The sequence below is a fragment of the Vanellus vanellus genome, assembly GCF_965231255.1.
Source record: "Vanellus vanellus genome assembly, chromosome: 3".
Classification (NCBI taxonomy): Eukaryota; Metazoa; Chordata; class Aves; order Charadriiformes; family Charadriidae; genus Vanellus; species Vanellus vanellus.
Window position 1 is genome coordinate 81,913,029 of NC_138907.1, and position 25,666 is coordinate 81,938,694.

General features: G+C 37.0%; 1 protein-coding gene across 1 annotated transcript in view; it reads right to left on the reverse strand.

The window, feature by feature from the left end:
- Positions 1-25,666, reverse strand: part of GRIK2 (glutamate ionotropic receptor kainate type subunit 2) — a gene marked incomplete at both ends in the record, with an annotated part of 413,581 nt that overhangs the window by 246,816 nt on the left and 141,099 nt on the right. Inside the window, 2 exons of the mRNA XM_082481392.1 lie at positions 428-481; positions 4,198-4,379. Of these exons, the coding sequence (XP_082337518.1) occupies positions 428-481; positions 4,198-4,379 (236 nt within the window). The remainder of the gene's footprint in view (positions 1-427; positions 482-4,197; positions 4,380-25,666) is intronic.

Sequence of the window (25,666 nt, forward strand, 5' to 3'; positions counted from 1 at the left end):
CAAATTATTCTGGAATCATATGACAGTGAAGAATTATCTTGTAAAATGATGGATTAAAGATATGGAATATATGAGTAAATTTAAAATGTCATAATTTTCACATACAAATAGCCAAAAGAGGAAAAGGTCACATTTCATAATATAAATAAATCAGTTATGAATTATATACTTAATATATAATCCTGCTTGAAAGTTAAAAACTGCACTATTACAGACGCAGTTGCTTTTTTGGGTCTATCAGTTTCCAAGGCACGCTGTTAAACAATAATTAAACCATCCTGATGAATTTTCACTGAAAGTAAGAAAACTCAACAGAGTTGACTCACACACCTTTCCAGAGAGACCTTTTTCACTTTGTCAAGTAACATAATTAAGGATAGTAACATCTTTGTTAGATGTCATCAGTATGTTTTTACAAGCCACTTACCAGAGTGGTAAAGATATAGTGATAGTATTCTGTCATCATTCCCATAGCTAAAGCCTTAAAAAAATAAACAAAAGATTAATGTTTCTGAGGTCACATAATACATTTTTATCACACTTACATGGAAAATGAAAAGCTGCAAAAGAACACTACTGGGATCAGACTATAGGGTTGGAATTATACTAAAATTAGGTCAAGCAAGTCATTTCCTAGCAGTTAGAGCAGATTACTGACTATTAAAGGAATTTATGAACCAGATCTTCTGATATAAAGAATATTATTATACTGTTTAGTGCAGTAAATGTGAAAGAGGCTTATAGTTTTACATACTAATGGATGCATTAAGTTGCCACACGAAATTTGAGTTGACAATATTTTCATTCATTATTGAAACCTTCCCTTAAAAAGAATAACCTAATAGGAAATAATTTTTCTATTTTGAGGAACAATACTATGCATTTAAAAGAAGGAAACAAGCTTATATTATATGTGTGTACGTTTTTCCAGCCATGGAAGAAACTACTCACTTTCAAGTTTTGAATAGCAAGGTACATACTATTTCAGTAAAAGTAAAGAACAAATATTCATAATATGATGCTATAAACTCAGATATCTATCAAGTACCTTCATCTGTCTTGCTAAATATGTAATACCAAATAGTTTTTGATCAACTGCATGTTTTAAAATGTTCATACCTTTTCTCTTAAGAGCATAAGAACAAATATTTGTAGATACAATTTTAAAGCAATAAACTATGGAGGTCTCATCACTTATTCATTGAAGGCATTTTCACCTGAAAATCTTGTATCTTTGTGTTCTGCACAGAAGTTGCTTTAGACTAGTATGATTTATTCAATCACCTGAGTATCTACTGTGATTTTTATCTAATTTGAGCAGTGTTAAAAAGATACACAAGTGAGCAACATTTTCTTCTTTTCCAGGAATTATCAATGGAATTCTTTGCCAAGTCGCTACCAGTTACACCACCTTTAACACACATAAGGCAACAACTATACAATTGTCATAATACCAGAATTTGTATACAAAAATTTTCGGAGTTCTGAAGGCTGTAGGAGCCTTTTTACTTGTGACATTGTCTGAAAAATTATAAAATGACCAGTTTATATGTTCTTTTCAAAACAAAAGTTAAAAGCTAAAATTAATTCAAAATATCAGCTGCAGATCAGATTTTTTAATATTTTAGACAAGACTTTGACAAAAACTGCAACAACACTTTTCCAAAGGATTCTTATTGTATATTTAAATTCCACAATAATATTTAGAACTACAGTATATTGTGCCAATAACAATTTAAATTCTCTTAAACAAAGGACAACCATTATCTCATGAGAAATACTACTTCATTAGAAACTGTACAGCTACAAAGATTGTTTTTTAAGTACTTTTTTGTTATTGCTTTTAAATAAAGCCAACATATCTTCCTCTGTATATGTAACACATTTGCATTCACCTATATCTTAACTGCTTATAATCAAGTCTTTCATACTCCACAGAATCTCTACACAAGAACATCCTACGTGTGTTCTTGATTCTGCTATGTACTGGTGTTGTCTCTTTTCCAGGTCTTCTTTCTCTCACTTTCCTCACTTCTCAAAAGACTTCACTCCTTTTCCCTCTTTAAAACTTTGTCATTCCTCTGCTCTCATTATTCCAGTGCTTCCCTAACATTTTAAATCATGGCTGCTTTCCTTGGTTGCATGGTGATGTAGTTATCATTGAGATTTAACTTCATTTAATTACGTTTGTCTGAATTAAGGGGTTTTGGTGAGGGTTTTTTTTTTTCTTTTTCATGAAGTATTTTTGGCCAGAAAACAGCAGTTGCCATTTCACTGGCCTCTCAAGGTACATTTTTTTCTTTATTTCCAACTTGTTTTCTCTTCTAACAATTTCATTATTAATCTTTCAAATCATCCTCCCAAGAAGAAATCCCTTGTCATGTCTCCCCAACTTCATCCATTACCAGAAAAAAAAAATTGGTTAATTAACAGTTCACAAAATAATATAGAAAGATCTTTATTTTTATTTTTCAGCAAACATACTTGTAAATACTATATTTGAAATGGTATCACTAAATAAGTACAGTCTTAATTCTTTGTGTCAAATTTGACAGCAAGATCTCACATTCAGCTGCAGAACTAATGATTTTAGACATATTTAAAGTATTGTAATATTGGAGCTGAATGGAAAACTAAAAGTCTATAGACACTGTAAAAAGATCTAAACACTCGTGAAAGAACTGTTCCTGTATCTTTCTTCTATAATCTTTAGGATGAGCAGAGTAGCTTGATTAAAAAGTTTACAATTTGATTTAAAGACGTTTAACTCTTACTCTTGGGTCCTGGAACATGATTAAAGATACAATGCTTTTAATTTTGTTCCCATTTCCTTCCAGTCATATGTTTTACGCAATGTTGTATACTGTGAAAGAAAAGTTGCCTTTCACCTAAAAACTACTAAGTACTGTATAAATAATATACCTTATTGCTGGTACTGCAGCTTTGTATTGCCATCAACACATTTTCCATCTGCATTTTTAAGATGTTAAAATAATTAAATGTACAGTTGATGATTTGGGCTAAGCAATTAAACTAACTAGGCTGGCTTATACTTCGCAAGGAGCAAAAACTATCAGCAGAGGTTTAAAATTAATAGGAATTAATAAAAACCTTTTAATCAATGAATAAAAAAGTAAAGAAATGACAGTATAAATGTATGTTTACTAGCAATTTTAGTTGTACCCGCAACAGTACTCCTGAGTGCCTTTAATGAGAAACATATTTTCAAATCTTAAATACATTTTGTTTTCAATTTAAACCATACCGTCTGCTAGCAAATATAATATAAACATGAATCAAAGTCACTAAAAGCTGTGCATTAGAAATGTAGAATATTGTTTTGGTTTAGGTATTTTTCCTATCCTCCTTATTGCAAGTCATAGTTAAATTTAAAAACTATGGGGGAAACGGTCTCTGAGCATAAGGAATTCCCAGGCTTTGGAGCCAGCTCATTAAACTACAGGGGACACACAAAGGCATGTCTTTTACGCATACTTTAGGGTTACAGTAAGCTTTTTTATGAGTCGCATCCTTTGTATACCACTATATTGCCACCTTCTCATGGACAACATCACTGAAATCTGCTTCTGCAATATAAAGCCTGTGAAGTATTTGGGATTCTGCTGTATCTCATCTACTCATCTTACTTGTACACCACAAAGCACTTTCAAAACACGTACCCAAATGTATACAGGTGTTTTGCTGTCCTATTAGTAGTGTGAGGAGAATATGGCTCTAAAAGATAGCTATGAGCTCTGTCCTCTCAGTGGAACACATTAATGGGGTCTGTGGGTAACATACTATTCAAATATCACTATCTGATTAGGAGTACACAATTTACAGACTTGAATTTAAAAAAAAAATCTTTGTTATATAAAATAACACTAAGGAAGCATTTAAAACCCTGCTTAAAGTATCCATTCTCCAAAGTACCAATTCATCATAGTTGAAAGACTGATACACCTTTTCCCCTATACGTGAACAAATTAATCTGTTTCTTTAAAAAAACATAACGAAAGCGGACACTCTTAGAGTCACCAATAAAATTATCTGCGAAATCCTTGCCTGATTTTGAGTTAGGCCTCACTAAAACTGACATACAATTCCCCTGCTTGTTAAATGCCCTTAAGTCTGGATATTACTTGTATTTATTATGGATGAAAAAGATTAGGCCGTCTAAAGCAAAACGACGGTTACCTGTTTCAAGATGCCTGCTGCCATTTCATGGCTGCAGTCAAAGATTACATGGAATTCTTTGCCTCTTTTCATTTCTTTTAGCAATGGCTTTGCATCTTTCGTGTCAGCTGGTAACTGACGGATTTTTAGTCTCAGGTTGTATCGTGATGGAGCCTTGATGAGCTCTTGTAGTCGAATAAGGCCTTAAAGAAAACAGAGGAGTCAAAAGAAAAGAAAATTATCAAAACAAGTACCTGAGCTGCTAGCAGGACAACTTACTATAAACATTCAAAGTTTCCTGAATTTTTTTGCCTTTTCAGTATGTTGCAAGTGATACACAAAAGAAAAAAAAAAAAAAAGAAAAAGAAAGTATCGGCACTCACTTTCTAACAAACCTTTCTTCTTCCTTAATATTAACAGTAAGCAACATCAGTTAGGATTACCTTAAGACAGACAAATCTTGCTTTAGCATTATCATGCAATTACAACATTCCTCTTCAAAGAACCTATATAAATAATCTATTTCAATTAAAGCAATATCCCAGACTAATAGTCTGTAATCAGACACGCCAGTCTCCTAACTAATCTACCAGGTTTACATACAAAGTTGTGAACCTTTTCAGCACTGTAGAACACTCTCACATATTTCAGATGAAAGTATTATTTTTTTTCTTGATTATACAGATAACAAAACACATATATGGAGCAGCAAAGAGGCTGAATAAATGACTCATGCCATTGCATTCATTTTCAATACTCCACAATTCCATTTTGAATAACTTTACTGTTACTATGGAATTAGATGCAGTAACATTTTTCCAAAAATCTTATTGTTCACATTAGCATAACAGTGTGTGGCGTAGCATACAGATCACTGATTGGTCTGTGACTAATATTAAATATTAGGTTGCTTAATTGTATTAAAATGACAGGATAAAAACAAGTGACCTATAAAGTAGCAGTTTATTTCTGTGTTAGTAAAAAAAAAGATGTATTCTGCTGCGCTCACTTCCTTCTTGCATTGGAGTGTTCTCCATTTTGTGGCAGTGACAAGGGTTATTGTTCATCATTATGTTTGCAGTGCACATGTATAATACACCCAACTGCCAAAAATGGAAGCTCTGCTTAGGTTTTCAGTTACATCAGGATCCAGTTGTAAATGAAGTGAAGTACTTCTGAAATCTGTAACAGCTCACTTAGCTATTGTAATAGCTCACAATAGCTACATCAAAAACACTAATGGAAATGACTAATTATTATTTAGTTATCATCACAAGCAGCACTGTCTGTTATTAAGAAACACTAGTATCTTATTTTGTCTCTAATTATTCTTCCTGGTTACAAGTGGACGTCAAAACTGTTTTGATTTCAGGAAGTGCAGTTGTCATAATGTAACATGGAACCACACCACAGAGTCAGTAAGAAATTGTGATAACCTCTGACAGAGGATTTAATACAGCCTTTTTCAAACACACATTGTTCTTTTAGTAGCATAATGCTGAGAGATTTTACTAACATAGTATTGCTATGATTCTTTGCTGTGAACCTTTTAGATTGTAAAGAATTTAGCTCTAATCATCTCCAGCAGAACCAGACCAGCAAAGAACATACATAGAAGATAAAATCGGTCTCCTCTACTTCATCATTCCCCATTTTTGACCCTGCAAAGGATCCACATTATTTTCTCAACAATTTCTGCTGAAATTAGCTAGAAGAGGAATTATAGCTTACAATATAAAACCTTCCTAAGACTGCAGGTGTGGACATCTGGCAGAGGATCCCAGTAGACCTCTTAGGCCCAAAAGCAGAGTGGGGAAGGACAGCCTTGCTACTCAATTTAGGAATTTTTTCTTCACTCACAAGTCTATGTCACAGATTCAATAGCCTATGTTTCATCGCAATTTCTCAGTAATATCCCTATCACATACAGACATAATCAACAATGTGTATACTGTTCAAACTGAGACAATTGTTACCTATAGCTAAACAACCTCTCAAATTTACATTTTCTAAAAACATTACTATTGGATCTTCATTAACAGCTAAAGTACTGTGAAGAATTAAATCCAGTAATTCACTGCGGGCTGACATTTTCCATACAAAATTATAATGTGAAAAATGTTAGCAGTCTTTTGTACGTACCAAAAATATAAGGTTAGAATACCAAAATTTAAGGTTAGAATAAATTGTTTTAACTCAAGACGGGATAAAAAATAATTCTGTGTGCTCCAGATTATTTGCCATTGCTTCCTAAAAGAAGACAATTGGAACTTTTGTCCAGCACAAATAACTTGCAAATAATTTTGACTCCTATTACATTATATTTAGGAAGTCTCATTTTAAACTTGTCCTGCTTTCTTTGTTACATTTGTTTTGCTTGTCCTGCTTTGAAAAGGAAATAAAAACCACCATTAAAGAATCACAGAAACATCACTATATTTACTGGCAATATTTAGTTGAGATGCTGAGTGCAGAACAGATATTGAAACTGAAGTACTTCCTCATGACTTGACCTGGTCCCTGCTTGCTAAGGCACAGAGAAGTGATCGCTAAGGTATATGTGACTTCTGAGTAAATGCCAGATGTTAAGTCTACATGGTTGTGAAACTAGTACTTTTAGAAATTAGTTCAAATTAAAAAATTTGCCGTGTTTACCTCAAATGCTATAATGATATTTACATAACACAAATTAATTTATTTAATGGAAGCTTAACTTGATTTAATACTTGATTTCTTGAATAAATATACTTAAAATCTATATAGTAGAGGTGCGTTTTCTACCTTAAAACTTATACATCTGCATATTAGTACCATTTTAGATGATCTGGGACAATTACTGAAAGTAAAGCTTTGAAATGAACAACATAAGCCACTAAACACCTCATAAAAAATAACTGACAATAACATGTCAATAAATACACCTAGAATTTTCCCCAAGTCTCTCACGTTTCCTTAAGACTAACAAAAATAAAGCAAGTAGGATGTATGTCCTCACAGTCAAAAAGTGTAGATGATTTCATATTGAGGGAAGGACCACGTTTCAAAGCAGAGTCTTTCTCAAAGGCAAAGTCCTGCCGGTTGCTCACTTGCTCTGGTATCCATGCACTTAAGAACTACAAATCACAAGAGTGGCAATATGAGACAGGCAGTATGACACACGGCCAGAAAGAAAAGAAATCCTGGCTTTTGGTGCCTTCTAGTCAAATATTACCGAGAAGACAGACAGAAAGACAATCTTTCTAAATAGCCACATTAGTTTGAATCAGACAGTGCTGCAAAATGCGTTGCTGTATAACAGACAACAGTATCCAAAGCTGATATATGAGCTGTCAGCACGTGAACTAGAGACATACATCTATCTGAACTACTTCACACTTAAGAGCAGGAAGACAGAGGGAAAATTGCAGATTTGCGGCAGGGGGTTGAGAATCTGAATTTACAGACATCTTCGGGACCTTGTACCCATGAAGTATATAGATATTGATGGGGACTTCTGGGATAAGCTCTATTTTAACCTTCAAGTAATATTTAGTGGAAAAAGTTCTATGTCACACTGAACATTTGCCATGAACCTTCAGTCATTCCGTGCAGCAGATCACAACTAGAAACCGCTGTGAGTACAGGAGATTAAGACAACATGAAACTCTTAAACACAGCTTTATGTCACAGATATGTGGTAGGAAAGAGATTGTGATCAGTTTCACAAAACAAGTATTGATCTCCCGAAGGGAGAGCATTAAGTAAACTGCCAGAGATGAGGAGTCCATAATTGGCTCAAAAAATCATATCCATGAAATGTATAGAAAAATTGAAAGCTATTTAAAAAAAAAAATTACTGGTGAAAATATGCTAAAAGAAATAGAAGATTAGGAGATTCAAAACTGTACTGCTGTTTGAGTCTCAAATGGAGGCAATTATTACAAAATACACGTCTACTCAAAATGAGGAAAATCAGAACTGTGTTTCACCCATGCAGTTGTTTCTGGATAACAGCATGATGACTTTTCCCTCAAGTTTTTTATAATCTGAAATATATTTGGCCTTTTTGTTTTTCAAGAGGAATCAAATTTTATTTTATTTGGGAGGTGAGGAATGAATCAAGTATTACAGACTGTTCTTAAGTGCACTGTTATTCTACAGATGGAGTTGCTCAGTAGGAGACAAATAGACATTTGATAGTATGATGGTTATGACAGTAATCTGAGAGAGGAAACACCTAGGCTTTAGTCCCTGTTCTCATATTTCAATGCTGAACCATTTTTCAAGAATAGCAAGAGACAATAGCAGCTTTACTCTACTGTGTAGGTTTTGGAATGAGAACCACTGCAGAACAAAACTTACTATGTTTGTGGAAGTGACTGTAAAATCAATTTGATTAAAATCAATTTAATTTGATAAGGCATTAAAGTGATTCATAAAATTCAAGTTTTCCGTCCAAGTACTATACTCAGTATTTTTAATATATCAGGGGTTAAAAGGAAATCTAATGGTTCTTTCTTGACTGCAAACTGTTTGGTCTTTCAAAGCCTTGTTTACTCAGAAGGGCAAACTGCCTACTTCGTATATTTTACTCATTCTCAGGTATTACACCAATCACCTTTGTTACATCTTTGGAGACAGGATGGACAGTTAAGATGGTCAAGGAATGTTAAGTTGAGATGGAAGGAAGGGGAAAAGGGAGGCTGCTTTTCTCTGTAGCAAGTCGGTAAGTTCCAAAATTTTAGTAAACAAATGTAGGGCATTACAAGTTGACAGGTCCCTTGATCTATCCCCATTTCTTGCACAGATGCAATACAGTTTTGGTCTTCTACTGTACATCCCAGGTTTGTCACAGAATGGCGAGACGGGTTTTGTGGTCTATAGGAGCTTGTGAAGTAAATGTCTTACTATACTCATATGAATTAAACATCTACTGTATGGCTGAGAAAGAACTGCAGGGGGTGAGAGCCAACTATTCAAATTTTTTTTTCCAAGCTTTGTTTTGTTACAGGGCATTACCCAAGAAGGGGAGCAAAGTGCTCATCAATTCATGCTCTCCTCAAAAGCCTAACTGGGCTGTTCAAGAATTAACAAAAGAAAGCCCTCCACTTTATAAATCTTGTCATGATTGGGCTACACCAGAGAAAGAAAAAAATCCCACCAAAATTTGAAATAGAAAATTTACAGATGCAGGAACTGATACCATAGCAATTAAAAACTATCAAGGGTAGATAATTATAGCGTCTGCTTGCTAGGTTACATATGTATCCAAGAGAGAAACGATAAGCAATAAAGTACCACACTGTGAAGGCAGTACAAAAGCTGTAGAAGCTACCAGAGGAACCTTAGTGTGAGAATGGGGGGAAGAAAACCTGTGAATGCACAACTCTGTCATGCACTGACTGAACAGTGCTGGGGCAATACAGGTGTGCATGGCAGCAAATTAAGTATTTATGCCTTCAATAACTGTCAGGACACAGAAATAATGACCAATGAGTTTCCTTAAAACATATTTTAAGATATAGCAAATCTGAGACATAAACTCCAGGTGTTTCAAAGCTAAGGCTTTTATCCTGTCCTCATTAATGTGAAATAAAAAAAGCTACCTTAAGCTTTTAATGTGTAGTATTGTTGCTCATAGCTTCTATATGTAGCAGAATATTTAACTTTAGTAATAGCTACAGTTAACACATACTTCCATTTTTAAGATTTTTACATGTATTTTTCATTGTTTCCAGCCACCAGTATTTATTAGCTTCAGATGAATTATGTGCGGCACAAAACATGTTCCAGTCTACTAAATGACTCACTTCACTAGGCCATCCGCTACAAGGAATATTTGATCATCCTCACCCATATTTAAAAAATAAATCCTTGCTGGCACAAGTTCAACAGTTTCCAGTTTGCTAGGCTCTTACAGGAATGATTTCGGAAAACAAAACGCCCTCACTCACAAAGGCTGCCGCTTCCCATGCAGACCCCCCCTGGGCACACCGCTCTGCCGAGAGCACATGGCGCGGGAAGCTACCGTGAAGCTGTGTCACGGGTGGCAAGAATTGCTACCACAGTCACCCTACAGCTCCTCACTGCAGGGAAAAACCTCGCGGAACAAAAAATGAGATAGTGCTGAGCATACCTGTCTCTGGTACTTTTATTTCTATGTCAGAGCGCCGATGGGTAAAGTGCTGAGAAAGCAGCATGTCCTCATTCAGGCGTTAGTGGGAACTGAGACTGGGTAAAGGCTTTCCAGACCTGGATCACACTTCAAAAGCAGGCTCTTGCAAACATAAATCAAAGGCTGAAAGTTTCCTTCCACACCATACCTAGCATTTGTGATGCAGTATTTGTGTTATATAAAGTGTGTGAAGAGCAGTCTAGTTTTCCTAGAAAATAAAAACCACCAAATGAATTCCCCGAGCAGAAATGGCATAATTAAACTGGGGGGATGGAGGGGGGGGAGGGAGAGAAAAAAAAAGTAAAAAAAACCCAAAACAGCGCGCACACACACACACAAAAAAATATACCAAAATCAAAACCCAACATTTTCTTTACCTTTTCCTCTCCATTATGCCTGGATGAAGGCACTGGAGTTGAAATATGTTGGAGATGATTATTTTATTGCCTGTGTGAGACACAACGTACAAGGGGGTGCATCGTGACCTGCCCAGCACTGGCCACAGTTGGCTCCAGCCGGCACTGAGCCAACCTCAACAGCAGTGAAAAAGCCCACCAGGTGCCAAAGGGAGGCATTCTTGCTCAAAAGCTTCGAAGAACGACACCAGCCACCACGGCTGGAGACAGCCTCTTCAAGGGTAGGAGCTCCTTGCCACAGCCCAGCCCAGCTGAAGGGGGGGGCAATCTGCAGCCCATGGGCACCTCATGCCACTGGGTCAGGGACACCCTGAGGGGCTGTGGCCTGGAACTACAGGAAAAGCCATTGCACACAAAGCAGCAGACACCCTTACAAGAAACAGCCTGAAGCTGCTGCTCCCCCAGTTACCTCCCAGGGTAAGTGTCGATGGACTGAGCATAACTGGTGGTGAAAATACACACAGTGTTGTCTTTCCTCCTAAGGAGGAAAAAGTCATGTATTTATGTAATTGTGTCTTTTTTTCTCAATAACAAAATGAGTGATTGGAGTACTGCATCCAGTTCTGGAGTCCCCAACATAAGAAGGACATGCACTTGTTGGAGCAGGTCCAGAGGAAAGCCACGAGGATGATCCAAGGGCTGGAGCACCTTTCCTATGAGGAGAGGTTGAAAGAGTTGGGGTTGCTCAGCCTGGAGAAGAGAAGGCTCCGGGGAGATCTTATTGTGGTCCTTTCCAACCTAAACCATTCTATGATTGTATGATTCTATGATTGGAAGTTTGTGTTTAAAAGGAATTAAGTAAAAAATCCTGACTCGGGATTGCTTCGCTTGCAGTGTTTTCCAACTGTTTTGAGCAATTTAATTTTCACACACCCCCTTCTTTTCTAGGTTAACTAGTGAACAGTGGGTCATTATTTGTGACCAAAGGAAAAAAATAAGCACTGAAAAGATATAACCTAAAAGGGCCTTTGAGCGACCTGGTCTAGTGGATGGTGTCCCTCCCTATGGCAGGGGGCTTGGAACTAGATGAGGTCCCTTCCAACCTAATCCATTGTATGACTCTGTGAAAAGACCAAGCTCTTACATGTAAATTACAGCACCTAGGTCTGGCTGTGGGCAGTAACTGCTTCCCAACTCCTGGTTGTCACTGATCTTCTCTTCCCCAATGCACACCAACATCCTGGTTTCTGCAGGAAGAGTAGGTGCAGTGGCCAAAAAAAGGTCCAGGGAATTAAAACATCACATGGTTGAGAAGTAACCAGACAATCCACATATGATATAAATACATTCTGCCACTATCCTTATAGTAACAATCTCTGTTTTTCACAGCCTTAAGACATCATACATTTAAGGCTTTTTGCAGTAAAACTAGCGTCTTCCAGTAACCAAAAATGAGCTCTACCTTATTCCATCTCTTTAACAGATGGTCCTGAATACACCAGGTGAAGTCAGACAAATTCATTGTTTGCTTTCATTTTTAGATGTTGCCAAAAATTTGTTCTGTCTGTATTTTCACTTTTTTCTAATACTGTTATGGCCCATTTGAATGAGTGAGATTCCCAAGGCTCAAGGAAGACTGCTTCTTCCTACTGTGTCCAGTTTGTCCGTGGGACTTCATTTACACCCTCTGTAAACATGACTAAAGGCCGAGGTAGTTTTAGGTCAAACAAGCATGGAGTATTTACACATTAACTATAAATTTCCAAGCTACTGTTAATCCCAAAGTAACTTTTGTTGCTGTTGTCTGACATCAGAGGAAACGCACAAGCTGGTTATTCAGGATAAAAGTAGCAAGCTGTCATGCACTGAGAAATAAAGTCTCTGGATCAGCAAGGGACACTTTCAAAAGGGCACGTATGTAGCTCATGTGTAGCTAATCAGAAAAAGAGATACCAGAGCCTCCAGTGTAGGGAGGAAAATAATGTGAGAATTACAAGGACAATAAAGCTAAGGACAAAAGGAGTCCTTTCTTCACCATGATTTTGAGGAGATATTTGTCAACACAAAAGCACAGATTGCAGCCTAGAATATATTTAAAACAATTGATTTACAATATAAAATGAAGTACAGCCCTCAGATGAAATGCTGACTTCTTATTTTATTAGCATTACAGGATCCCAGTGTAATGAAAAAAAAACAAACCCAACCATTTGTGTGGACAAGCTCCTAAAAAAAAAATCCATTTTACAACAGTATAGAAATAATAGCTGCATTTTGGGAATGCACTTCCTGCAGTTTCTTTCACCAGGGACACCTTTTTCCTGTCCCTTTAAACTCTCAGTTCCTTCTTTTAGCAGCCACTGTGATAGAGTCTTACCTCTGAATGGCTGGGAAGAATGCGGTGTGAGTAACTCTTTTCAGAAGCTGCCATCAATTCATCTTTAAGGAGAGTCCTGAAGGAGCAGTTTGTGAGCTCTCCAGCTGGCATCTTCCTCCAAAGAGATCAATCACATTACCTCCTCGACATGTTCAACTTCAACCAGTCCAGGAAGCAAGAGCCCCAAGTTTGTTTTAAAACCTGTGTCTCCAGCTCAGCAGTCTTGCGAGCCATTGCTGTGCCACCTGGCCTGCTCATCAAACTATTTATCATTTCCGTTAATGCTGCCTTTGTGCTGCACAGGAAGAATGCAAGCAAACGCGCTTTGCAATAGGCTGAACACACGAACGTTTTTCTGTACAAAAGAACACTAATGCTCTTTTAAAGGCTACTCCTATCTTCAGAATCTCAAAAACTTCAAAAATAATAATATATTGCTTTGTAGAGCTACCAGAATAGTTTCTCTCTTTTCAGCAAGCTGTTTCCTCTCGCACCTCTCTGTTCTCTTCTCCTCCGCTGACAGCCCCCTGCCCAGTTTTTCTGCTTATGTCTCAGAAAAATATCATTGTATATTGGGCTTTGAAAGGGGTATGGGTAGAAGGGAGGAGAATGCCAGTTTAATAGGCATTGATAGAATGTTTCACATCAGCTGGAACAATTCATTGCTATAAAATGATTCACAGATATTGAATATCCTGAACAGATTACCCATGAACACTCAAGATTAGTTTTACCATCCTCATCCTCTACTTAAACAACACCTCTAGTGAAATGAGTAAGAAGAAAAAAAAAAGGAAAAGAAAAAAGAAACTGCACTTGCTAGCAGGTCTACTTGAACAGTGGGCTGTTCTGTGTTCTTTGGATATACAAGCATAATACAGAAACACCATTAAGAAAAATACAGAGAAAATAGAGACGAAGGGAAAAAACAGCTTGATGGACCTTTCTCACTTATTCATATTTAAACTTTTCACTGCATTAAGATCATTTCACCCAATACTAGAGGTGTAAAGCATCCTTGAAATTGTCATCAGTTATATTTAAACCCATTTAAATACAGTACCAAAATGGTGTGAAGTGTCTTTAATGGAGGAAGAGCTTTAAATTACAGAATCCAGAAAAATTTATCTTCTTAAACATAATTAATACAACTCCTTATTACCAGCTCTAGAGTCACAACAGTTTAGCAGTTTTTTTCAGTCTTGTAATTGAAGCATTGGACAGTAATCAGAACGCTATGTGTGTATGTTTCTGTGTATATATATATTACAGATATCACTCCATTAGAGCTTTATGCCACTTGAAATCTGCAATACTAAAAATGCACTACAATTAGTGGTGGTCACACGAAGAAGAGTTCGAAGATGTCCAGTATTCTGTTGACTTAAATTATTTTTCTATTGTTAATCTTGATTCCTACCAGGAAAATGGTAGCCCCGTACCAGTAAAAAGAATGAAAAGTATCTGGTAACTGATTTCAGTAGCAGTTTTGCCAAAGCAAATTGTATTTAACAAGCCCTTTGTCGAGAAACATAGCTGCTCTGTTTAGAATAACTGCAGCTGAAAATTTTAAAATCAGATTCATTAAGGCAAGCCAAGATACACTAGTCACCCGTGATAATAATAGTGCTTGCCACAATGAACTCTGGAGGTCTATTTGGATGACAAAATTTCCTTCAGGGGGAAAAAGTGCAGATGTAGAGATGTTCTATAATGTCAAGCTACCTGTAACTATGTACTTGTCTCCTTATCAAAGCATAGAGTAGTGACCTACTGCCCCCAGCTCTTTTTCAGAGATACAGAAGAACTCCTGTTTATAAATCAGAACACCCTTATACTATGTTGATATGTTCTGTCATATGTTGATGAATTCATTTCAGGCTTCACTCTCCCCATATGTGGCCTTTCAGCTATACAAACACACTTAAAGAAAGTACAGTGCTTCAAAACCAGCAGTTTATCTTAGAAAAAATAATTTGATCATCATGTTGGGGTTTTTTTTGCAAGGAGAGGGGGAAGGACTGTTGTTTTGAAGAAATATATTTCTTTTGATGATATCTTTTGATGATTAAGGAAGTGGAGCATCTCCCTTATGAGGAAAGACTGAGGGAGCTGGGTCTCTTTAGTTTGGAGAAGAGGAGACTGAGGGGTGATCTTATTAGCGTTTATAAATATATAAAGGGGGAATGTCATGAGGATGGAGCCAGGCTCTTCTCAGTAGCGACCAATGATAGGACAAGGGGTAATGGATTCAAGCTGGAACACAAGAGGTTCCACTTAAATTTGAGAAGAAACTTCTTCTCAGTGAGGGTGACAGAGCACTGGAACAGGCTGCCCAGGGAGGTTGTGGAGTCTCCTTCTCTGGAGACATTCAAAACCCGCCTGGACGCTGTCCTGTGCAACCTCATCTAGGTGTTCCTGCTCCGACAGGGGGATTGGACTAGATGATCTTTTGAGGTCCCTTCCAATCCCTAGCATACTGTGATACTGTGATACTGTGATATCACTAAAAAAAGTTTTAGTCACACTGAAAAGCCAGTTCTGGGTCACCAAGTGTGAGAGGACAAGTAAAATTTACATTACTTCCAACTGGAAATATTTTTCCAAAACTTTCTCTTGGATGATGGCCATGCCAGTAATCAGAGACTACTTTTCAGTTTAGATAGCTAGTTCTCTCCTGGCATTTCTTTTCCCAAATCAGCATCTTCTCATAGTGCTTATTGTCTGGACTGGACTGAGACTAAATCTTCTGCTCCAGATACAAAACTTCAACATAGAATAATGAAACTGATGCCAGTAATCCATTTACTGACTTAATTGCCTGCTGAAACAAGATTTCTAGGGCTAAGAACTATGCCTCTCTCTAAACCTCTCCATAATTGTGGCTTTGATGCAGTCTCCCAACATTCATCTTGCTTTCATGCTGACATATTGAGGTGCATGCTGTTCTGTGTCACTCATAGCTGGACATTTATCAAGACAATTGGATAGTTTTGCATGAGCTCCAAAGCTCAATATTGAGAAGATTACAACAGAAATATTTTGGATGTTTATTTAATTTTAAAGGCTTTACAATTTCCTTTATTAAAAAGAAACTAATTCAAACATGAAGTATGTATGGGAAGGAGGGACATATTTGAATGTCTTTGGTTCCAAAATTTGACTTGAGCTTTAATGGTTCAGTGTCAGAGAGCTGATACCTGATTTGCCTTCACATCCACACTTTCGGATTCAACTGCATGCTCAGGTATAGTAATTAGTGCCTTCTGGGCACATTAGGAGAGAAAGTCCAGGCCCCAAACTTCAGCTGATCCTTACTTTGAATGTGGAAGGATGGACCCGACTCAAGAACTTTAACCTTTATTTCCAGCAGTCTTACCCATTTTTGGTTAACGTCAGCTCAACAAACAGACGCTACTTTGTTGAAGAACCTAGGATCAACAGTGACCATATAAAATGGTACGAGTACATGTCACCAAACTGAGTGGACTTTTCTTTCACTCCTTGACCTGCACTTCAACAAAATGATGTTGATATAACTAGTGATCCACTTCAGGAGGACTTTCTAAAACAAACAAAAAAAAGGCAAAACTATGTTTTATACCATATGTGTGTGTGCATGTATGTGTATGTATTTGAAATACAAACCTCATTATTATGAAAGATCTAAAATTGTACAGACTAAAGAGAGAAAAAAACCCTTTCTTTTGGACTGGAAAAAGATTTCATTTTTCAAAAAATTGCTTAGTACAGGAAAGCAGAAGTTTTTTAAATTATATTCATAATTAATATTGAAGTTGAGATTACTAAAATGCCACATACAGAAGAGACTAGCCTTAGGGCTAAAAGTCACTGAACAAGAAAATCAGGGATACAGGTTAAACTCCACAGACAGTCAGATTTCCATTCTGATACTGTGCATATCGTTTCATTTTTCTGTGTCTTGGGTCTTAGAATCACAATCTTAAATCCATTTTACTGATGTTTCAGCATAACCAGATGTAATTGAAGTGCAAGGCAATAATCAGCTTTATTGTTTTCCTTAAATATGCTAAGTGAGCATGTCAGAGCATGGGTGCGAACATCTTTTATAGTTAGTTTCAAATAGCCAATCCCAATTCAGCCTATTTCCAGAAACAATTCTTTTCTAATAATGGCTTTTCAGCACTGCAGTGAAAAAAGCTCTCTATCCCGTCCCACACAGTTCCACAAGAGGGAATCAATCTGCTGCTTAAGTTCAGAAAAGGCCTTCAGTTCATGAAAAGGTTTTGATCTTGAAGATCGCTATACCAAGTTGAAGAAATTAAGTTTTTTCATACCACCCAAGTAAATATCAGCTGCAGCATACAGCAACTAGGAAAAAAAAAACAACAGAGAACTGCCCATTCCTTCCCTTACCTCTGCATCTAGTGTGTGAAAAATACAAGAAAAAAATAATTTCATATAATTGAATAAAATGTTGAAAAGTTAGAAAACATTGTCTTTTATATTAGACGTGCCATGATTTTCTAGTCTCCAGGAACATGTAACATTCCTTTACATAAGTGACTCTATTATGATATGCCTGATTTGAAATATTGTTATTACTCAGTTTTCTGAACATGTTTTTTGAACATTTTCAGAAAGCTTTATCTTTATTTCAGTGTGATGATGATGACAGCAATGACAATTAACAGTCCTGGGCATTTCAAAAGAATTCTTTTAATAGTGTGAAGTATGATCTCTCCAGTGGCTGACATCTATGAGCAGCGCAGTTTAATGAGGGTGAAGAGGAAAAAAAAAATTTACTACAGTCAAAGGACAAAACAGTTTTTGTCAAAGCTGTCAGAATCAATGTTAAAAGAAGCAGTAGAACAGTTAGTTAGAAATTTCTAACCATACCCATAATAGTGGAAGTATCATTATTGTGATATTAAGTTTATTCAAACTCACAAAAGCAAAACAATTTAAAGTACCATTTGGAATATGTTCATTGCTAATGCAATAATTTCTGGAAATACTACTTTCACTTCTGTTCCTTAGGCTTACAGAGAAATACTATAAAATACCTTATGGATTTATTTTTTTTTATTACTTTAAACCTACAGTTTTCTTTTTATAATACCCTGTCTTGTTGCAGTAAGTCCAAATTCAACTCTTGGCCAAAACAGGGAGGGGGCTGTGGTACATGTTTTCCTGGACTGGACTCATGCATTCTGTTTAACTGGATGACATTTACTTTTCTTTTCAAAAATTAATTAAAATCTCTACAGAATTCTTCTCAAAAAAGAACTACGTGTCCATTTACCAAAAAGAATAACAAAATATAACTTCTTTCTCCTCAGGCAGCTAGTCAAAGTAATTTTTAACTTTAAAACTTCAAAAAGACTAAAAAAGTTTGAAAGTGAAATTTTAACTTCACAACAACCTCCTTACCACTGGTATTTTTATATACTACCAGAAAAAAATATTTCTAAACTTTACTGAACAAATGGTAAAATAACTTTCTTAGAAAAGAAATACACCAAACTAACTAACCAGCTACATCCAAATACCACAACTATGTTTAGCACATAACTACTAATTGTATTTTCACTTGAAATTACCATGCACAGCACACGAAACACTACTTCACAGAATCAAGGAATTTCAGAGTTGGAAGGGACCTCTACAGATCATCTAGTCCAACTCCCCTGCTAAAGCAGGATTGCCCAGAGCACATTACTCAGGACTGCATCCAGGCGGGTCTTGAAAATCTCCAGAGAAGGGGACTCCACAACCTCCCTGGGCAGCCTGTGCCAGTGCTCCGTCACCCTCACCGTAAAGAAGTGTTTCCGTGTATTTGAACAGAACTTCCTATGTTCTACCTTGTGTCCATTGCCCCTCGTCCTGTCACTGGGAACCACTGAAAAGAGCCTGGATCCATCCTCCTTCAACCCACCCTTTAGATACTTGTAGGCATTAATAAGGTCTCCCCTCAGCCTTCTCTTCTCCAGGCTAAAGAGTCCCAGCTCTTTCAGCCTTTCCTCATAAGGCAGATGCTCCAAGCCCTTAATCATCTTAGTTGCCCTTCGCTGGACTCGCTTCAGCAGTTCCCTGTCCCTCTTGAACTGGGGAGCCCAAAACTGGACACAGCATTCCAGTTGTGGCCTCACCAGTGCAGAGTAGAGGGGGAGAATGACCTCCCTCGACCTACTGGCCACACTCTTCCCTATGCAGCCCAGGATTCCATTGGCCTTTTTGGCAACAAGGGCACATTGTTTGCTCATGGATAATTTACTGTCTATTAGGACCCCCAGATCCTTCTCCTCAGAACTACTTCCCAGAAGGTTCACCCCTAAGCTATACTGGTGCTTTGCATTCTTCCTCCCCAGGTGCAGGACCTTGCACTTGCTTTTGTTGAACCTCTTTAGGTTCTTCTCTGCCCAGCTCTCCAGCCTGTCCAGGTCACGCTGGATGGCAGCACGGCCCTCTTGGGAGTCAGCCACCCCACCCAGTTTGGTATCATCAGTGAACTTGCTGAGGATACTCTCTGTCCCCTCATCCAGGTCATTAATGAATATAGTGAACAAAATTGGACCAAGTATTGACCCCTGGTGGACACCACTGGTTACAGGCCTCCAACTAGACTCTGTGCTTAAAAGACACTATGTGATATGTAATCAGTCTGGAAAGTATTTCTTCATTCTCCAAAAACAGATAAAAAATATTAGCGCTGTTAATTATTACAATTCTACCAAATCTGAGTTTATTAAGGAAGGCTTAAATATCTATTGTCTTTAATAAGAAAATTTAATAAAAGCAGAACTGCGTGACATTCGAGCTGATATGCATGGGAATCCTCAAGTCTGCTTTGTTCCTCATGGCAAATATAGCCCTCCTTTAGATATTCATTTCATTCATTCCGTTAAATAGCACAGAATAATGCATAAATTTGAAATGCACAAAAATATTTCCATTTAACATGCTGTGTTAAGCTATCCCACCCCACTCTATATCTCTAATAAGATTTATATACAAGTTCATTTATTTGCAGACAGGATACCCTTCCAGCCCTTCAAGAATAACCAGTAATGTGAATTCTGCATCTGCTTCACAGAAGCAATATGAATGCTAGCTGAAATTGCATAAGTCAAACCAGTATAAATATACACACATACACACAGGTACAGTTTTCACCTAATTGACATCTAATATAAATCCAACTTCAGGAATCACTATCAGGGGTATAACTTAATAGTAGTTTATAATTTAGTATTTCTGCACATATGATAGAGACATTAGTCAACATCAGTGGTAAGGAATAGTCCCAACAGTGACCTTAAAAGGTCACCACTACCTTTCTTTTCTGTTGTCTCCAGCAAAACCAGTATGAAAACTGCTATTAAACAAAAATAATAATAATAAAAAAAAAAAACACCACACAGGAAAAAAAAAAGACTCAATCCAGCAACAACAAAAAAATGCCAACAACAAACCACCAAACCTCATGAGATGGAGTTTCCACAGGCTTTCGAGGGTACCTGTTCTTTGATTCCAACTTAAAAGTTCCCAGCTAAATCATTTCTGCTACAATTTTAAACATGTCTCTAACTATGCCATTTAACATAGAGGATAGTTTATTTTTTTCTTTTTGTGAGATCTTTTTATTCACTTCCCCTAGACTAAATCAACACTCTTTTAGTCTCTCCTCCCAGCTTATATTTTCCTAAGCCTCTGATCTGAAGAACTCTCATTTTTCTTGAGATCTGCTGCAAAGAGCAATGTAACACTGTGTGATGCCTTTCTTATGCAGATTAAATTGGAATTACTTGGGAATTTCTTACACAGAAAATTCCAGGTCATATGTCTGAGTACGTTATGCTTTCTTTCTTGTAATGCCACTATTGGCTTGTCCACAAAGACCACATCTTACATTTGATAGATAACTATTAAAATACTTTAAAACAAATCGTATTTTCTAGAGTATTGTAACTTCTGATCTTATCACCTGTATATGTAATTTGTATACTCTTCGTACTAGACAATGAACCTTGTAAGTATATATTTTCAGTTTTGCAGTAAGTTTTAACCAGTCTATTTACACCTTGTTGCTCTTTTTTGCATCCATTTGACAACAGTTGCATAAAGAACTTATTTCTCTAACTTGCATATGAGAATGTTGCCTTGAACGGTATAACTTTCTTAACTAAATATTCATTACATATACTGCTTTTTTCCTTACCCACAAGGCACTTTGACCTGTCAAAGGAGGAAGTTTTTCAGTATTTGCTCTTGATAAAGCAAACTTGAGACCTTTTAAGTGTTCACAAGTAGACTGCTTATTTGTCCAGCACTTTTCCAGGAACAGAAATACAGCTGGCTAGTCTATAAAACAAACAAACAAACAAACAAACCAACCCACCCATACTACAGCCTCACTTTATTCTACCCAATTTTGAGCAGGTTCCAAGTTAGGAAAGTAGTTATTAGGAATAAATGGATGATATGGATGTTAGTGAACTTAAGGAACCAGGATAAACTTACCTCAAATTTTTGATAAATATCTAAGTTGGGATAAATCTGAGCTTGTCTTTTTTTCCCAGACTTCTAGAACTTTGCCTATCAAACATGAGCTCTGAAAAGGTAATTATTAACAGATCTAACATTACTTCATATTAAAGTTTATCAAAAGTCTCTTACTCAAGTGATTTGAAAACTTAGGTCCCTTGACAACTCTTTTTTATTATTATTATTCAATTTCAGTATTATTCAAGAAATCATCAACTGACCTGAATCTTCTTTGATTTAGACTCCAACTAATTCTGTTGGCAGAAATTCCAGTTTTTATGACATTCACTTTCTTGAATACTATTCAGTATATTTTGCTGGTTTGCAATTCCCTGATAATAAACCATTGTCTTCTATCCCCAAGCATTGCTTCACTATCAGAAATATCACAAGAACATCTCATATGTGGGTGTTCAGTATTTTCAGTATTAAAAACATCAACATACATTAATTGCAATGTCTTTCTAAGAATATTGTAAGAACTGTGTCCTTCTATACTCCTTTTCTCAGTAAACACCTAGTTTGAGATATTTGTTGATATTAAAAACTTGCTTTTGGTTAGTTTTGTTAGATAATTCTAAAAAGGATGAGAACAGAAAGCCTTGTCTGCTTAAATTTCATGGTTTGGTGGTTTGTTTTGAAACTTGATGCACACCAATGCAAATCACAATAACAACACTCCTTCATGTTTTTTATAATTATATTTATAATTTTTTATAATTAATTTTATAAAATTGTTGCTCCCAGCAGATGTCTCCTACTGTATTGTGGACCGAGCACCCCAGTCTATCGTTAAACAATCTCTTTTTATTTCTGCCTGGCATCTATCCTTGAACAAACATTACCCTTCTATATCAAAATTTCAACCCTGAAATATATTGTCCTGCATGCCAGACGTGTCAGTTTGTAAGTTTCTGTTATAGATCACCAAGACTGAAGTCTTGTCTTCTAAACTCAGCTGAAATGCAGTTATTGTATCAGTTGTCAAACGTTCAAATACAGCATTCTCAACTCATTTCACTCCTTTTCTCTCATTCTGCGAAGAATAGACCTAAGTTATACAGATGTGTTTATAAAGGAGAACAGCTTTTCACATAAATTGAGATGTTGCTTAATGTATTTACAGAAAAACAGAGATGAGCAGGCCTTTTCAGACCGTCTCATTTTCTATCTTCCTTCTCAGTTGCCTGTTCTCTAAAGTTTTTGAACACCTTTTCTCATCTTTATAGTACATTATGTAAATCCTTCTTAAAGAGACATTTTATCCCTAGCCAAGATTTACTTTGAATCACTTAGAAGCCTTTTTCCTTAATCATTTAGCAATGTTTCCCACCTGTCGTCATGCCACATCCATTTTACCCCCCAAGATATTTAATTCCCCTTAGTGTAAACTTGTATTAACTGTAACGGTGAATATCCTTTTTTATTAGCAGTATGGGGAAAAAAGAACAAAAAAAGTCTACACACAAACCACAAGATGTAAGATATCTGGAAATAAGATATGTGAAATATAGAATAGAATAGTTCAGCTGGAAGGGGCCTACAATGATCATCTAGTCCAACTGCCTGACCAATCCAAGGCTGATCAAAAGTTAAAGCATGTTATTAAGGGCATTGTCCAACTGCCATTGACCACCTCCCTAGGAAGCCTGTTCCAGTGAGTGACCACCCTGTCAGTAAAGAAATCATAGAATGGTTAGAGTTGGAAGGGACCTCAAAGATCATCCAGCTTCAACCCCCGCTGCCATGGGCAGGGACACCTTCCACTAGACCAGGTCGCTCAAAGCCATATGAACCTGGCCTTGAACACTTCCAGGGTTGGGGCAGCCACAACTTCTCTGGGCAACCTGTTCCAGTGTCTCACCACCCCCACAGTAAAGAATTTCTTCCTAATATCTAATCTGAATCTACCCTCTTTCAGTTTAAAACCGTTACCCCTTGTCCTATCACTACACTCCCTGACAAAGAGTCCCTTCCCATCTTTCCTGTAGGCCGCCTTTAAGTACTGGAAGGCTGCTACAAGGTCTCCACGGAGTCTTCCCTTCTCCAGGCTTAACAATCCCAGTTCTCTCAGCCTGTCTTCATAGGAGAGGTGCACCAGTGCTCTGATCACATAAGTCTTATGAGGAGCAGCTGAGGGAACAGGGGTTGTTTAGCCTGGAGAAAAGGAGGCTGAGGGGAGACCATATTGGTCTCTACATCTACCTGAAAGGAGGTTGTAGAGAGGTGGGGGGTGACCTTTTCTCACTGGTAACAAGCAATAGAAAAAGAGCAAATAGCCTCAAGTTATGCCAGGGTAGCTTTAGGATGGATATTAGGGAAAAAATTATTCACAGAAAGGGTTGTCAAGCATTTGAACAGGCTTCCCAGAGAAGTGGTGGTGTCACCATCCCTGGATGTCTTTAAAAGACAGGTAGAGGTGGTGCTTAGGGCCATGGTTTAGTGGTGGTTTTGGCAGTGTTAGGTTGATGGTTGGACTTAATGATCTTAAAGGTCCCTTCCAACCTAGAGAATTCTATGATTCTATGATCATCTTTGTGCCCCCCCCCCAGACTTGCTCCAACAGGTCCATGTCCTTCTTATATTGGAGACCTCAGCCAGATGCAGTATTCTAGATGGGGTCTCTTGTGAGCAGAGCAGGGGGGCAGAATCACCTCCCTCGACCTGTGCTGGCCACACTTCTTTTGATGCAGCCCAGGATACAATTGGCTTTCTGGGATGCACGTGCGCATTGCTGTCTCATGTTGAGCTTCTCATCCACCAACATCCCCAAGTCCTTCTCCTCACAGCTGTTCACAATTCATTCTTTGCCCAACCTGTATTTGTGTTTGGGATTGCCCCAAGCCACATGCAGAACCTTGCACTTGGCCTGGTTGAACTTCATGAGGTTTGCACAGGCCCACCTCTCAAGCCTGTGAAGGTCCCTCTGCAAGGTCCTCCTTGCTCCTCATAGGACATTTCTTCCAGCACTTTCACTGGCTTTGTTGCCCTCTTCTGGACCCACTCAAATACCTTAACATCCTTTTTTAATTGTGGGGCCCAGAACTGTGCCAAATACTTAGGATGAGTCCACAGTAACAACGGGAACAAGATAATGTGAATTTTAATACGGGTCCCAGGAAGGAAATTGTAGTTTTATTTACAAATCAATGTTACCTATATATTACAGTTAAAATACCATCAAAATGGCATCTTTCTTTTTCCTTTGTTTGAATTAAAATACAGGGTTCAATACTGAAGACCAACACAAAACCTTTTTATTTCTGAAGTAATTTTTTCAAGCTTTCACTTTGGCTTCTGTTCATAGATGCAACAGATTTTTGGTGTTTATACTCATTCACCCAAGACCAAAACAAATGTTAATTAAGAAAAGAAACCAGAACTCTGTTTATATAAACTTAATCTGCATAAAGCATTAGTTGGCAATACAAGTGCCACTATAATTTAAAGGCCCCAGTATCTAACCGTTCATGTATTTTTTGTTTTGGAATGCTGAGATTCACAAACTTATTTAGAGTTTATGTGGTCTGTTTTCTTTAGCACAGACATTAGACCATGTACTTAAAATCAAGTTACTGTTTTGAGACCAATTAAAACCATTAGGACAGGCAGCTGATGAACATACTGCCATTTTTCCACTTTTCTTTCTTAAAGACAATTGACTGTAACAAATCTGTAAATCTGAAAGGACTTAATTAGCATCCAGGGACAGTTTAGTGGTATTTAATTAACAAAGAGACAATAAATTACTTTAAGGGAGAAAAAAAAGAACTAACCAACCTCTCATTACATCTTGCTAGGGTTTTTTTAATCGGAAATTCTAGTTAAAAGGAATATACTTTGCCATTTAGAATGACCACAGAAAGCAATACTTATCTTCAGACTAGCAAGAAAAATGTTCTAGAGCCTCATTCCAACTTTTTATCTGTACAACAGATAGACTACATTAAAAAAAAAAGTCTTGAGAGCCAAAATAAAAGGAGAAACTAAATCATAAAATGAAGCAGAATATAGTTATTAGTTAAAGCAAAAAAAAAAAAAAAGTCAGATGCAGGAGTATTCAAACAGAGATTC